The 16,032-nt window shown below is 38.2% G+C and overlaps 1 protein-coding gene across 18 annotated transcripts in view; it reads right to left on the bottom strand.

The window, feature by feature from the left end:
- Positions 1–16,032, bottom strand: part of MARK3 (microtubule affinity regulating kinase 3) — a 64,177-nt gene that overhangs the window by 31,132 nt on the left and 17,013 nt on the right. For 17 of the 18 annotated variants that reach the window (XM_074825197.1, XM_074825190.1, XM_074825193.1 and 14 more), the window contains 4 exons: positions 13,406–13,459; positions 5,835–5,883; positions 5,049–5,114; positions 2,464–2,534 (listed from right to left, as the gene is read on the bottom strand). In XM_074825197.1, the coding sequence (XP_074681298.1) occupies positions 2,464–2,534; positions 5,049–5,114; positions 5,835–5,883; positions 13,406–13,459 (240 nt within the window). The remainder of the gene's footprint in view (positions 1–2,463; positions 2,535–5,048; positions 5,115–5,834; positions 5,884–13,405; positions 13,460–16,032) is intronic. The other variant, XM_074825206.1, reaches the window with a different exon arrangement.

Genomic DNA, 16,032 nt, shown 5'->3' with positions numbered 1-16,032 from the left:
AGTTTCCTTTGACACTGTCCCACAGCCAGAGCCCTAGCAGCTAACAAATGCCAAACTCTGATCAAAGTTGCCTGTACTGAGCACATGCTCCTCTCTCTAGCAAAGCGCAATGAGCTCATGCTATAGTTTCTCTCCTTGGGTCGTTACCAGCATTCTCTTTTTCCAGGCACTCATGCTTTTGAAACTCTCTAGAGCCTCCCATCTTTGCGATCAAGGTCCTCTAAAGTTGGTTGTGCTCAGTAGCTGGGAAGTCAGATGTTGAGGGAGGACAGACAGAGCACAGGTGCCTGCATCAGGAAACAAGACTTAGAAGAAACTGAAAACATACTCCTGTGTATTTCAGTGGATTCAAGTGAGGCCATCTATAAATCCTTACAAACAGCATTTAGTCTACCAAAGTACAAAAAAAGCTGAGCATCTGAAGTACACAAAATCAACTCTTGATGGGTCAAATGCCCAGCTCAGCAGGTTAACTACCTTTTAAATTCTTTCCCTTCACATTTGTTTTTGAAAAATGAAGTTACATATATCCTGTACTACCCACATTTTCCCATAAAATTAAGCACTAAAAGTGTACCTGTAAAACATGTTTGACCTGTTTCCACAAGTTTTCACTTAAAAGGGAGTCAAATTGTTGGGAAAAAAGTAGGTATTTGTTGAACAAACATGCAATTTCAATGGAATTACTGCAAGATCTTTTTCCACACAGCTCTTGACAAAAGAAACTGAGGACAAAGAGCAGAGAACCATACCAGTAGAAGTTTTCAACATTCACATCTGAGAGAGAACAGCAAATCCTCTCAAGTTACTCTGAGCTCTTCAAGTGGCCTTACACAGAGCAAGGCAACAGCCTGGGATTTAGAAAAGAGGGCTGAAGTGGGAATGACTGCTCCAGAACCCATCACATCTACTCCAACACAGCACAGAAACACATACCAGAAACCCTCAGTCACAAAGGAAAGTTCTCTACCTGCTGGAATATGAAAGGGAGGGGAGCAGCAGCAGAAGATATGTAAGATTTTGTTAAAGAGGAAGAAAAAAAATTCCTTACTATCAAGTTGTATCACTCCAGTAATCACAAATCACTTCTGGGGATATAAAGTCTGCAGCTGCTTTTTTTGGGTCATTTTGTTTGTTGGTTTTTGGTGGATTTGTTGGTTTGTTTCCCCCCCCCCCCCCAAAAAAAAAGATTGAAGAGGGTAAATACAAGATTTAAAGGGATGAAAGAAAACAAAGGAACAAGGATTTCTCAGAAACACTTTTGTTACCTCCTTATGTTGGGTTAAATACATTACTATTTTTCTTTACTTTCATCGCTACTTTTGAGCTTTTTGCTTATGTTGCTTTCACACAACTCTTACTATATGAGACAGAGGGAGCAAAACAGTTGTGGCACAGTTTCCTAGTTCCCTAGTTGTTCCTTTCAGTCACACTACCCACACTAGAGAAGTGTAAAAGTTTTCTTTACAAGGCATTTTGTGAAAGTCATTAATCAATCTCCTGGAAGTCTCACATATTACACAAAATTCCTTCTACTTTTGTATAGCTACACTTAAGTGAAGCTATCGAAGCCTCCCCTTGCAACAGTGAAACTCACTGTCACATCACTGCCACAATTCACCAGTTTAAAACCCCTACATATCATTCAACAAAACATTCTCGTCCCTATTCATTATTTTAAAGTGTCAGTAAGTGCGAGCATAATTTTGATACTTATTACTTTTCACAACATTATCTAGGTTATCAAAGTGACCAAATTTCTGCACAAGACCAGGAAACAAAGTATATCAGACCAGTCAGGTCTGCAAATGAAACTCTAGATGCTACAAGAGCAGAGATTTAAATTAGTTATGCAAAAATATTTGGTTACTGCAGTAAAGCAGTATTGAACGTAACGGAAATGCTTTTTACAGATCAATGAAATTCCAACATCTTTTCAGGGCTAGTTTATCCATCATAAAAAAAAGCTAAAGTAACAAGCCTAGAAATGACTTTTCCATGACTTTTTAGAACAACAATAAAACTGCATATTTTCATGTAAGCAGATGGATGTGAATGGGTCCCTGTTACATGCACTGCCTGCATTTTGAAACTGGCCTGTTTGTAGATTGTTACATTTGAATAACTTCCAAAATGTTACAAACCAGCTGAACTAAGGATATATGAAATCAACCTAGAGGAAATGCATTTTGGAACAAGACACACTTCCAAATCAAGCAGTAACTGTGTTCTGGCATTCCTGGACACCCTGGCACACAGCACACTAAGGAAACTAGCACCACTGAAGAGACTTCTAGCCCCTTCCAAGTACTACTGTAACCCAAGCTTCTTTCTCATTAAGGGCTACAAGTCCACAACATGATGAACACTGCAAGAAGTCAAATGCAAAGGACAGCCTTTTTAATCATTTCAGCATTAAAAAGGAGGGTGGGAAGAGTTGATGTATAGGAATGTTATACATACCTGTCTAAATTTAGCTCTAGCCTCCTTTTCCTTCATTCTTCCATGTGCAACCAGATAGTCAAACACTTCCCCTACAATTCAATAAAGAGATATATTAATGCCAGTTTCAGACTCTAGAGATTCCTCTCTAGCAGTTGCCCACAGCAGCTTCACTGGAATGACTGTACTTCAAGTTTATGATTACAGGTTAGCTCAAAAGAACAAGGCACAACTGCTATGCAATTACTACACCGTCATCTCTTAAACAAGAAAATAATAAGACTTAATGAATGACTGGATATAGACAAAAACCCCCACTTCCTTCCAATTATTTATGATAGAAACTTAGCAGCATACTTCTGTCTTGTAAATAAACATTCACAGACTTTCTCACAAGGGTTTATTGTGCCCCACAAAAAATAGCTTCATATATGAGAACATCTGATGATATTTGTAAATACTGTCCTACCAGCACTAGAATTTTTCTTTGTGCATGTGTATAAAATTGTTCTAACCAAACCCCAAAAATCTTATCTTTAACCTAGGCTTGGAAGAGGTATCCGCAAGGAACGTTGCAATAATGAGCACAGCAGGACACACTGACATAATCAATCACACAACCATCAGATCTGCAAGATATACTGAGAAGGATTACTCCTGAACAAGCCCAATGTTGTATAGCTATGGATGGCTAAAGGAGATTATCAAAACAGTACTGAAGATCTGTTGTGTTTTGGTTTTTTTCCCTTTAATCGATCCAGTCATTTTACAGGACATCAATAAGACTACAATGTTTGAGCTTTAAGTGCAGCCAACTGGCCCATGAAACACTGACATGTTTGTGAGAACACGGGAGATTTTCTTTACTAAAACCCAATAGTCACGTACATAAGAACTCCTACAAACACAGACCAGTATGCAGTTTTAAAAAATCTTCACTAATATGCAAAATTAATGAAAACTTTATAAGTGGATCAAATATCTAAATATCCTCTACTGAGTAAGAAAACATCGTTTTCTTCCCCCCCTCACAAGGGAAGAGCTGAGTAACTCCATATTTATTTCTGAAAAGAAGCAACTCCACCAAATTGGAATAAAACCCCCATATTCATACAGCAGGAAAAGCAACAACTGAGCAATCTGAGGGAACATCAGGATTTTCTACAAAATAGCCTTACTACACTCTGTAGTGTATTATTTAATACTCAACTCCGATAACTCTCTCAGCTGTATTTCACAGCTGTTTCTTCAAAAAGCTTGAAGTAACAAACCTGAACACTTCTTGATAATTCAGGGAAAATGACACTAGAGAAAGAATTAGCCCAAATTTATGCAAAGTGTTGCAGTTGTAGCAATAGTTTCTTTCATCCTGCAGCCACGGAGTTCATATGCATCACGCGTGACCAGTATCTTGATAAAGAGGAAATACGGGGAATTGATGCCTGCCACCATTCCTGTCTTGCACAACATGGCTCATGCAAAGGGTACTGCTCACGGCCTTTTAGACCAGTACAGTATGTGTATCTCCATTACTCTGAGAAAGATCCTCACTGCTTTAGAGAACCACTGGCCCTTCTACCTCCTAGAAGCTAATCACTAGATGGCAATAGGACTTCACTTCTAAGTCTAACACCATCAAACAGCACAGAGATGCCTACACAAACACCTGTACTAGCAATTTTTAACAGTATTTTACCAACTGTGTTCCTGTTTAGACAAATCTTAGCTGAGCATTTAGGAAGCTGCTAGAAGAAAACACAGGCAGGTAAACAATCATTACTTGATTTATAGTAATTCGTTAAACTTCAGGTAGTCTAACATCAGAGTCAGAATTCAGTGTTGATTTTCTCTGAAGAGAAGTCTCATCTCCCTCCCAAACTAAAGAAAAGTCTCAACTATTTGAGATTCCCAGTTGCTGATGCTAAAGGGTCACATTGACAAACTGGGTGCTATTAGGTTTTAGCCAGCAAGGAGTAAATTAAGCCCGAATACCTTAATTCTAGCTCTGGTGAAAATATCTGACATTGCATGATGTCTACCTTCCCCTCCCCCTCTGCAATCAGGAATAAGTGTTTAAGTTCCTCCTAAAATGGCCTAAGGCTAAGCCTAACAATTCTTGACTGTAAAAGGTCTGTGATTAAGATATGTCAAATGTCATCAACATCTAAAAACCAGAAGTTGCAGTACTCCTGCTTTTGAAAGCAAGAGTTAAAGAAAAATAAAAATGTTTCATCTGAACATGTTTTTACCAAATATCTTATACAAAATAGGACACCAGAGGTAGGGAGCTGAATACAACAGAAGTTGGCATTTATTACAAACAGGAACAAGTGATGGCTGAATAAAGATTCCCATTAAATTTGAGTTGTGAAAACAAAGCAAATGTTACTAAATTGCAGTAAGTTCAGAAGCTGGTTTTACAAGTTATAATTAATTATGTTGCCCGAAGAAGTCCCAGAGAATATTAAAGATTTTGCTTAATATTTTACACTACCATGACATTATTAGTATTTGCTGAAAAAGAAAGCAAAACTTCAAAGAAAACAAGTGCTTTCTCCCACCTGGCAATTTGTTTACATGTGTCATCACAGCAGAGAGGTACTTACCCCCACTTGCATATTCCATTATTAAATAGAGAGTTTTTTCAGTTTCAATGACTTCAAATAGCTTCACTAGAAAAGAAAGCCATTTATTAACCAATTAACTAGTTGCAGAAGTATTATGTTAACCCCACAGAGAATTCTGTCAGAGGAAAAAAACACCTATTTGCTTGCTGCTTGATAATATCAGACCATCACCCTAAAGAAACTTTTTTCTGTCTAATGGAAAATATTGTAACACATTTGGTCAACTCATACAGGACAATATTTTCTCAAGAAACAATACTCTGCTTCTGTTACATGGGAAAAGCAACTAAATTAAGCAGAACTTTCACACATTTGAGCATCAGCAATAGCCATTTTTATGCAATAAACTGGCATATATGGTGACAGGTAAGTTATCAGTTTGCTGACAGTCCTTTAACAATACTATATCATTTAAATTTACAATCCTGAACAATTTCTTGACCATTTCTTGGTTTTGGTATATACTTACTTTGAATGAGAGCCTGAATTCAGTCAAAATCAGTATTATACTCAAAAGGAGCAAAATTATCGGTTAGTTATGCAAATAATAGTTTTGTGCAAAGGGACCAAAACGGGTTTTTTTTGGGTTGCTTTTTAAAAAAAAAAAAAACCACACAGATCTGAAAAAGTATTTATTACTGCTACTTTACAGTAAATTGACACCCTAGTGCAGAATCATCTTTTAAACTCATACTACAACAATTTTAACAGCGAGAAAGCTAAAATTTCTCCAGAGGTGGAAATTATGTGAAAGAAACAAGGTACCTATATTTGGATGATTTAAGATCTTCATTATTCTTACTTCTCTAAAGAGCTGAAATAAATATAAAACATGAAATAAGTTAATGAAATTGGTAACACCCGTTCTTCCTAAAGCCTGATCATTTTGATATATTTATTTGGAAAAAAAAAAAAAAAGGACAAACATTACTATTAGCATTTCAATGAAGTTCATGAAATAAGCACTTATTGGAGGAAAGAGTTGAGTGCCTGCTTCTTTTAACATCCCTCCCCAAACAAATCAACCCTCAAAAACCTGAAAACACCTAAAAAGAGCTCCAGATAGTTCAGGAGATAAGCGATCTCAGCTCAGTGGTTCACAGCCTTTTGGGGCCAGAAGATCATTATGAGCCTACGCAGTTCCTGTCCGCCAGTGCATCTCACACCATCTTTCACAGAAAATACTGTTTCCAAAGCTTCAGGAACCCCCACCAGAGCTCCTTTTGAAGACCACTGCAGTATGTTACTGGTATGAATTCATCCCTCTTCAGTGCTTTGTTAAAGCCATGGAATTACTATGCTACAACAGAACTCACAGGTGAAAAATCAGCTGCTTATATTGCACAGAAAGTGTGTTATCCAACTACACCAGCAAGGAGCAAGATTTAAGAGATTTAAGGGGAGATGGGGAGGCAAGGCTCCCCCTCGGCCCTTCAGAAACGTTCCTACAAGGCAACTGAGACACAGCAGCATCTAGTCCTGGGTTTGTCACTGCAGCTCCACTGACAACACTGGCAGACACCCAGCCTCCAAGGCGGCTCAGCCAGTACAACACGCTTGAGTGTACCTGCCAAAATTAATAGAGCTGAATACAAACAGCATTTTTCTGACCCCAGCAGACAGAAGAAAACACCTTTACTTCAGGGATACAGTCTCAAAGGTATCAGCCTGCTCCCACCCTCTTCACCATCCACCTTGCCATGCAACAGGACCGTACTGCTTCTCTTTATGCAAACATTGGTGTTAATCCAGACTGACACACAAGGTCCAGGAAAAAATTTAACAGAAAAATCTCACAAAACACACAACTCCCCCAAATAAAAACACTCTAAGTTTTCTGTTGCAGCTCCCTTGCCCGCCCCAGCACATCTATTTTGACAGGATGGATGGTGAGGGAGTATCACTGCTCATTTCAAGCTGTAGCATGACATTACATCAACAGCGCTGCATCCAGAGAACACATACTGATTGTAAGGATCTTGCTTCCCCTACCCCGCCCTGCCCTAACAAATACCCATGTGAAGAGGGTTTTGCTTGAGTAGTTACTTCCAGAGTTCCACAGCCTGTCACATAAAGTTTGTCTTCTTGCAACTGGACGATAATATTGGAATGACATTAACAAACCACAAATGAAAGCAAAGTCTACTACTGATCAGCTGTTAATTATTTTCACCTCTGATAACTGTCTTTTGCAGAAGAGTTTTAAGATGCACGTAAATCCCTAAGTGTCATACTAAAAATGTCATGGGGGGTGTTACCGCGATATAAAACATTGCTTTTAATGAAGCTGGTTAATAGCAGATGAACTAAAAGTAGTCCCACTTCCTCTCACAGAAAAGACGCAAGATAAAAAATTATTACCAAAAAAAAAAAATCAAAAGGCAAATACTATCATATTCAGAAAACCCAAAGAATTCTCTTTTTAGGCAGTAAAATATATATGGCAGTCAAGTGCATAGCTGTTCTCACCCTGCAGCTCCCCCCATGCCAGCCCAAGACTCCAGAGGGTTGACCTTCTTAAGCCACAATTATTTTCTAACAGCATGCTTCAAAAAGCAGGAGTAATCAAGAGGTTTTATTATAAACCTAACACCAACTTCTAGAGGAATACCAGAAATGTAACAGAGCATATTGAGCTTAATGTAAAGAGACTGAAGCAGAACGAAAGTCCACAGCTCCACAGGAACACAGACATGGGAGAAAAGAAAGAGTTTTGTAAATAAGAGATAACAGCATTGTTATTAACAGTAAGGAAGCAAAAAGTGCTGCTGCAAGATTTGCCTCAGGTCAGATTTCAGATAAAGTGAAGACATTTAATATGTCTACATGTATTACTAACGACTCAAAAATCTGTAGGTGTACTTAATAAAATAAAAAAAAAATGTGAAACATAGGAAACAAACAGAAAACAACCAAAGAGTCAACAAAACAAAATCCTCATGCCTTTTTGTCTTAAAATAAAAGAAAATGGGGGGGGGTAGGATTTAAATAAATAGGAAAAAAAAAAAAAATCACCAGTTGTTCTAACCATTCTCTGCTTCCTGATGTTTCTGTAAAGGCTAAGATTTGGGGAGCAATCCTCATTTCACTGCCCAACAGACCTCTCCCATGCTACTACCCCAGCTGTGAATGGCACACTACCTGAACACAGAGTAAAACTAAACAGTTTTCCAAATGCTTTTAATTATTATCATTATCCAGGTCTACACCTGACACTTCACTAGATGACAAGCTGCTTAAATGCAATCAGGATTGGCTGATCAAGTAAACTTTTGACCATGCAAAACAGCGTTTCAAAAATGACGCATACATGTTTTCTTTTTCTCCCTGAGAGATAAGCAAATTGGGGTTTTTTTTAAACTATGTTATTTCTGGAGCTTTTTCATATGTAATTAAATAAGGTAGACTACTTCACCATATCTCTCTGATCATCAGAAATTTAAAAGCAGTTGGATCTATAGCTATTTTTTTCTTCTTTTTCATTCAGTTCAGCTGAACTGGTGTATAATATATTCTGAATACTCCATTAATATTTTTAATCACAGCTTATATAACTGAAAGCCTCTGGTCAGCTTTTAAAGTTTTGAAGACAGTTTGCTTAATTCACTCCTAACTGATTGTTGATATCTTCTACCCCCAATACTCAGATAAAGCCTACTGGGTCAGACTCTCACCAAGGGCAACTCCACTGCTGCACAGATGAAGACCTTGGCTGTTATTCAGCTGTTAGCCTATTTATCATCACCTCACCCACCAAAAAAAAAAAACCACCAAAAACATTCATAGGCTTAAATATGGGAATATAGGTAGTCATAATTGGTGCCACCAAACAAGAACAGTCAACCAGGGCAATATAGAATAAGACAGTAAAAATGAGGCTAAAATTCAGTGTCATAATATAAATGAATATATTACTTTTTTTTTAAAGTATGCTGACTTGGCTGGAGCTAGCTACTTCCTCCATTTTACTTTTTGATGGTCTGATGTGATGAAGTCAGGCTCATACTATGTTTTGGGCTGCTCTACTACATTTTGGGCTGCTCTACTACATTTTGGGCTGCTCTAAATATAACATTGGTCCACAGGACAACTACTCTGCATTACTAACCTGAATGAAGCATGTCAAAAAGTAGCTTCTACATATAAGCCATTTGTTGAAGTGGGTGACTAGAAACAAGCTTTTTAAAAAACAACTATTTTTGTCTCAGAGGAAATTAAAAATAAAAATATTTGAGAATAGGATACAACCACCACCAAAATCTTTATTACAATTTTAGTTATATAAATTCACTTCAGATTGTGCTCCCCTAGTCAGTTCAAATGTTAAATGTGGCATCTTGACACAGAGCAACTTCCACAGGGATATCTACAAATGCTTGACATCGTATTATTATAGTCTATTTTTGACAGAGGAATACAATGCAAAACATCATACAACTTTCACACAGAATGCTGAAAAAAGGTTTCCCCGATTTCATTCCCCCAAAATATTATGTGCATTCTTCTAGAAAATGAAGTAGTAATTGTCATCACACAGTAAAATTCATTGCAGACAGCCAGGTATGATAAAAGCCCACATATCTGAGGTTCTCTGCCCCACGAATGTGGAAGGTGTAACATCGGAAGACATAACACAAAGGTTCTCAATACAGGAAATAATTTTCTTAGTTTTAGGAACTTACTTGCCATAATGAGACCATAAAGGCAGATGATCAACTGAAACCAGTGCTTACCAGTTTAATTTCTAATACCGAGATTAAAAACTACTCCCAACTTGTTGAATGGCTCCTTTTCCATCAACAGGAGCTCTACAAATGTTTCTAGGCAAAGACAAACATCCTTAGTCTGCCAAACAAATGGGTTTCAGCTTTGTTGTGGTCTGGTCCTTTGACTATAAGCCATGTTAGATATGGGGAAAGAATTACATTTGATTAACGCTGCTAGCTGACAAACTGAGTAAAAAAAACCCAACAAACCAGCAATGGAAGCACAGACACATGCTGAGTAATAATCTTGAATCAATTTGACTTGAACTTTATTATGCTGAGACATCTGAAACAGTAAGGGAGTGGGGCGAAAGAAGGACCCATCTTTTGAGCCAATTCTCTTTGAACACAGCAAAAGACAGAAGTGTTCCTGCATTAGCTATTGCAAGAGTTTCAGCAACAAATTCTTTCAAAAATACTGAAAAAAAATTTGCTAAAAAGCAAGTCAGTACACTTGTTGGATGCAGAGAACCAACGTATCCTAGCCTCCTTCCCCACAAAGCGGGGACTTTTCATGAGATGTTGTCCCAAGCCAGCTCAAGCTTGGCCTGTGTATTAGGCTTCTCCTGGTAACTGCTCACTGAAATATGCCCTACGTATAATTTGGAGGCTCTAGCAGGAAGCCTTTATACAATACAAGTTTGCCTCAAACAAACCACGAGTTGAAAACAGAAAAAAATACTTGTTATAAACAGAAAAGCCTGGGTATTTTAAATTCTCATCCTTTTCTTGCAGCTTTTAAAATATGGACTGACCCATGGTTAGAAAGGACATGGTCCATGTTAAAATTGATGCTTAAGAATTCTAAAAAGCTTTAAGAAAAAAATGGCCCAAACAAGTGGCAGAACATCTGCATGTAATGAACAAAAATATCTGGCTGAGGAGTCAAGCTCTAAAAGAGGAAAATGAGAAGTGATTTAGTGATATTATATGGGCTTGATAAAAAACCCTTGCATATAATGGCATTGCTAATTCAAAAGAAAAAAAAATATTTTTTTTGTCTAGGAGGAAGTGAACTACTGCAGCATCAGCACTTGTTTCCAGTGAGACCGATATTCACTGGAACTGGGTACACAAGTATATTTGGGGAGAACAGCCATTATGACTAACACCACCGGCATGGGAAAAAAGCTCTAAGAATTCCCTTTTCTTTCAAAGCAGGGAAGTACAAGTTACAGTTTCCTCTTCACTAAGCAAGAGCAGCAGAGTAGTAATTAGGTCCTAAAACAACAGTTAAGAGTAGCTGCATGTGGCTACCACAGACTTCCTCAGCAGCAGACAAGAAACCCGACTCTTCGGAAGAGCTGTGCTGCAGAATATTGAGCTGTCAGGACTGCAGCCGCCCAGAGCTTACCACGAGGGCATACCAAGAATTACTGCTCCAGAAAGCAAAGCAAGTCCTTAACAAGGTTAACCTCTTTCTGGCAGCTGAAGTATCAGTGTGGAAGATGTAATACAAAAAAATCAGAACCAGCAGCCTTAATCACCATGTGTTCCTCCACCTAAGGAAGATTAGGGTATGCAGCCATACCGCAGCTGAGACACTATACACCACACCCTCTTCTCGGCACAGCCCTTCCCTCCCCACCATACCTCAAATATTTTATTGCTCTCTCCAGAAGTGCAAGATCAGAAGCACTTCCATCTTAGCTTCCCCCGCACCTACAAGTCGCGTGCGCAGTTGGCTTCAAACGCACCGAGGATATGGCACTGCTGACAGTGCTGGGGGAAAAGGGGCAAGGCTTTACAAAAAAAGCCTTAAGCAGAATTGGTAAGTAATGCATTGTGCATTCACTCTGCTTAATACGGACAAGCAGGCATTTAATTTTAAGAAAGTTACTTTCAATTTTTGAATTGAGAACACCGATGTATCTTGACAAATTTTTTTCTGTGCTCCTATAACAAATGAGCTTAGAGAGGAGAACACGTGAGCAATCTCACTCTTCAAATCTGATCTGATTTCTACCCTGCTATTTTGTACTATTCTTCCACACTCCCATTTAATGCAGTGGTAGACAAGACCAATTTACAAATCAGATTTTATAATCTAATTTTATAAATTGTACATAAAAATTAAATTACAAGGGAGACACGACTGGACACTGCTCAGGCTGAAACCCAGGAACCAAAGGGCCAACAATCACACTTTCCAGCATGTGGCTTTACCAACTGAACACCTGTGACTTGTAAAAGATTTGCTTTGTACCTTAATAGGAGCTCAAGTTATCATTATGGCCCAGTCTCAAGATAACACCATGTGAAGAATTAAGTTTTTACATTTTTGTCTGAAAACATGGCCTCTCTACTTTTCTCTGACCATTCTTCCCATGCCCTGACCCCTTCCCTTCATATCACACAGCTTTTGTTTCTCTTCCAAGTGCTTCAAGCATTTAACGATTTTTTCAGGTATTCCAAGTTGCACAGATCTGCCACACAAATCAACTTTATCTAATCCATCATCTTATCTAATTTGCTTTTAATTTCCTCCCTGCTTACCCAGAAATTACCAATAACCTCAGGAATTAAGCTGAAAAAAATTCTGAGAAAACTGGAACCACATTATCTACTTTTATCCAGTCTACAGAGTCAGTAGATAGTTGCTACCTGCCCAGAAAACAGCATTTCTTCTATAGGTTATTCTTTGCCCCTCAACCAAACCGTACAATGTAAGAACTTGTGTATTTTTCCAATTTACTTTTGCACCATTAATTTTGATAAAAACATCTTGTCACATGATCTTTTTAGTATTTGCATAAAATCCAAATGTGTATATTCTCCAGTTTACTCTGGTTATGCCATTTCATTTCGTTTGCAGGTAAGTTCTGGGTATTCTCTCAAATAGAAATATTGCAAGGAGCTTTTTTATCAAAGTACTCAAAAGTAAATAAAAAGCCTTTGACTGCAGCACTTAAAAGGACAGAGTTAGAAAAGTCCTAGGTAAAAGTGACATTTAAATGTACTTCCTGCGGGCACTCCAAAGCAGACTGGCTTCCTTGATGAAAGAGTAGGATTTATCACTACTTACTAAAATAGATAAGGCGATACAACTGTACCAGCACATTAAACATTTGAGGCTAGAGGGAAGAAACCAGAATAGCCATGCCCCAATTTGTTCCATAAAACTGCATCACCTTTCCTGCTGCAAACTACGTGAAAGGCATAGATACTGCTTGGCCTTCAGTCCAGAGGCAGTATTTTCAAGGCCAGTTTAAGAGGACAGAACATAAGCTTTATATTTGTAAGTTTAACAAAGTGACCAGCATGAAGGAGGCACAGGGGCATGACACCAAACCATGAACCTCCTCTCTACAGTTAGCTATGCTTAGCAGACAAAGGAAGTGGGTAATACCAGTCTTTTCTCAGTTTACAGTTCTGTACGAGTTCATCTTGAACAACTGCAGGGTTGTCAAAAATATCTGTTACAAAACTAGTTATTAAATACAGTAGTCAGATGTGTGCAAGGTATGCAGTGCTTCAGCTTCTCTAGCACGGGCATTCAGGGTTAAAGGAAGGAGGTGGTGAAATGAAACAAGTTACAATACAGTTGAAAGATTAAATGTAAAAACCTACCTTTTGTAGACTAGTTGGGTTCAGCTGTGTTTTGTCAATTATTTTTATGGCAACCTAAAGGAAGAGTTCATAATCAGTATTTTCCGTATGAACAATGCAGCATTATTACAAGATCGTCAACAGAAATGGAAAACATGAAAGTGATGAAAAAACACTCAAGTTTAAATACAAATATATAATTTGCTGAAGAAACTAAAAACATTTGGAATTAACAGCTAAAGTGTAATTCAGTTCTACGGCAACAAACTAAACAGAAGAGTAGAAAGAAACCCTAGTATTTTAAGCGCATTAAAGCTCACTTAAGTCTTTTGCTTGACATAAAGACCATCACACTTATTACAGTGGAAGTTCCAACATCAGACAGTGCCCCAATAGAGCAGTGTGCCTACAGATAATATTTACACACTATAATTACACAACAGATTACACAGTACTGACTGGGCATTGGCAGTTTGTGAAGATGTTTCTAAAAGCTGAGATTTCAGAGCAAGCTGAAAGTAATTCCACACATATTTTGCAAGAACTAAGTTCACCTTTGGAAATTCACTGATTATTTGTATCAATTTGTTCCCTGATGGATATGAAAAGGTATCACTTGTGCATCAGCAAAAACCCACTGGTGACAGTACAGCAATTTGGGCAAGTTCATTGCTTTACTGGTTCTCATCTTTTCAGTAAATACTTCACAAAAATATTAAAGAACAAAATAAAAATTTCAGAAAACAATCAAGAGAGAAATTCAGTACCATGGTAACTAGTCAGAACCTCAAGATTTGAGGCAGTGAATAGGCAACAGAGACTAGTTTCAGTGCAATGCAATTTGGATACAGGATGAGTTAGAACAGGAAAAGGGAATCTTTCTAGAATTACATGCCAATTGGTATTTTTCCTTTCTAAATTAGAGACTAAACATACCAGAAGAAACCGTGCAGAAGCCAAGGAGATGGTGCCTCTCAAAGAGGCAAGATGCTGAAACTCAGCTGATTATAATACCTTACTGGTGCAAAGCAAGGGCTTTCAATTCCCCTTGAATTTTTGGCTCAAACAGTAGATGCTGCTCCTTCCCATGCCACAGCTCCCATTTCCCTGCATCGCTTTGTGCTATCTTTGTCATCTCATTAACTTGGGGTTGGCAAAATATGGAATAAAGACTATCTTACATCAAAGCAAATTTATATCCCTACATTCAAGTGCAAAAACACATGGATGGATCATCATGATGGAGAGGGTAAGAGGGGAACAGAGCTCAACACCTGGGTGCATCACAGAATTATGTGATGGATATCTGAAACTGAGATTCAAGATTTATTCTGAGCCCTTCTAGATGCAAGATATGATGTGATGTCACCACGAAGTCATCTAAGAATACTTTTGCTTTGAGAAGTATTTTCTTCTAAGGTATGCTACTGAAATTAAAGATCTCTATTTCCTGAGGCAAAATTCTGTTGCAAAACCTTGAGAAATCAGTTCAAAAATACACACAAGAGATAAACACATTAAGCAATAGGTATTTTTATATTAGCAGCTGTGTACGAAACCACGAAAGATTCTTATCTCTACCTTTACGCCTGCTGAACTATTGTCACAAAGGTAACAAGTTATTAACTTCCTGCAATCTCTTATAAATCCATGCTGGATATAGAGTGACCACTGCCTTTGTCAAGAGCAGATAATGTTATTTGAAAGTCACCTGGTACCCCAAGACTACCCATGCCTCAGAAGACGTCTGTTTGCTTTGTAAGTGCACGCCACTCAGAAAAAGTTGCATTTGTGTTCCAAGCTGTACCATTCTGGTCAATCTTTGAAAGACAAACTTGTTTCAACCCACTAAGTCTTAAGGTATTGAGTTTCTGCAAAACACAGCTCACCTCTCACACTGTACATTGGTGTCAGATGATCAGAGAGGTCTCTGACACCAGCAAACAAATTCAGCCCTGGAGACACAGGGAAGGTACACACCTCAGTTTTCTGAAAGGCAGACTCACAGGCCTGTTCAGTGCACTAATTATAGCCTTAAAGGCAAGATGAATTTAGAGGATTCCTATCCACGTGAACACTAAGAGTACAATGTGTTAACAATGGCTTTGAGAGCTTGAACCCGTCCTCAGAACAGGGAGCAATTTCAGGTACCTTGATAAGGTCTCCAAAGGGAGCCTGCCATCAAGAATAGTTCTGACAAGCCTGAGAAAAAAAATCCTCCGTCTTACTAAACGTAGTTAGTAAAGCATCAAATTGCCTTCCAAAGCAGAAACTTTGCTCTCTTTACACAAAGTTAATCTGGAATGTTAAAACCATTCGGTGTGCTATGGCCAATGTTGGAGGAATTCAAGTCCACCTACACTGTTACACCGCTGCATCAGCCATCATATTGTGTGTGAGATCATTAGTAGAATTAAAATTAACTTCGCTTTCACCATTCACAATAACATGACTTAAAACATTCCTCCTACATGACTTGAATGAGGGAGTTAAAGCAATTAGAAGTTGAGACACTAAGCAAATTGGCCAACCTGCTACCACTCAGAATGTGTTCTCCCTCTTAAATTTCACTTTTTCCAAGGGAAGAACAGAAAGAAGATGACAATAGATTCCTTGGAGTCAGACTTGGATCCTGAAAGAATCCTGTC

This window comes from Strix aluco, chromosome 4 (assembly GCF_031877795.1).
Source record: "Strix aluco isolate bStrAlu1 chromosome 4, bStrAlu1.hap1, whole genome shotgun sequence".
NCBI lineage: Eukaryota > Metazoa > Chordata > Aves > Strigiformes > Strigidae > Strix > Strix aluco.
This window is presented reverse-complemented; position numbering and strand designations above follow the sequence as displayed.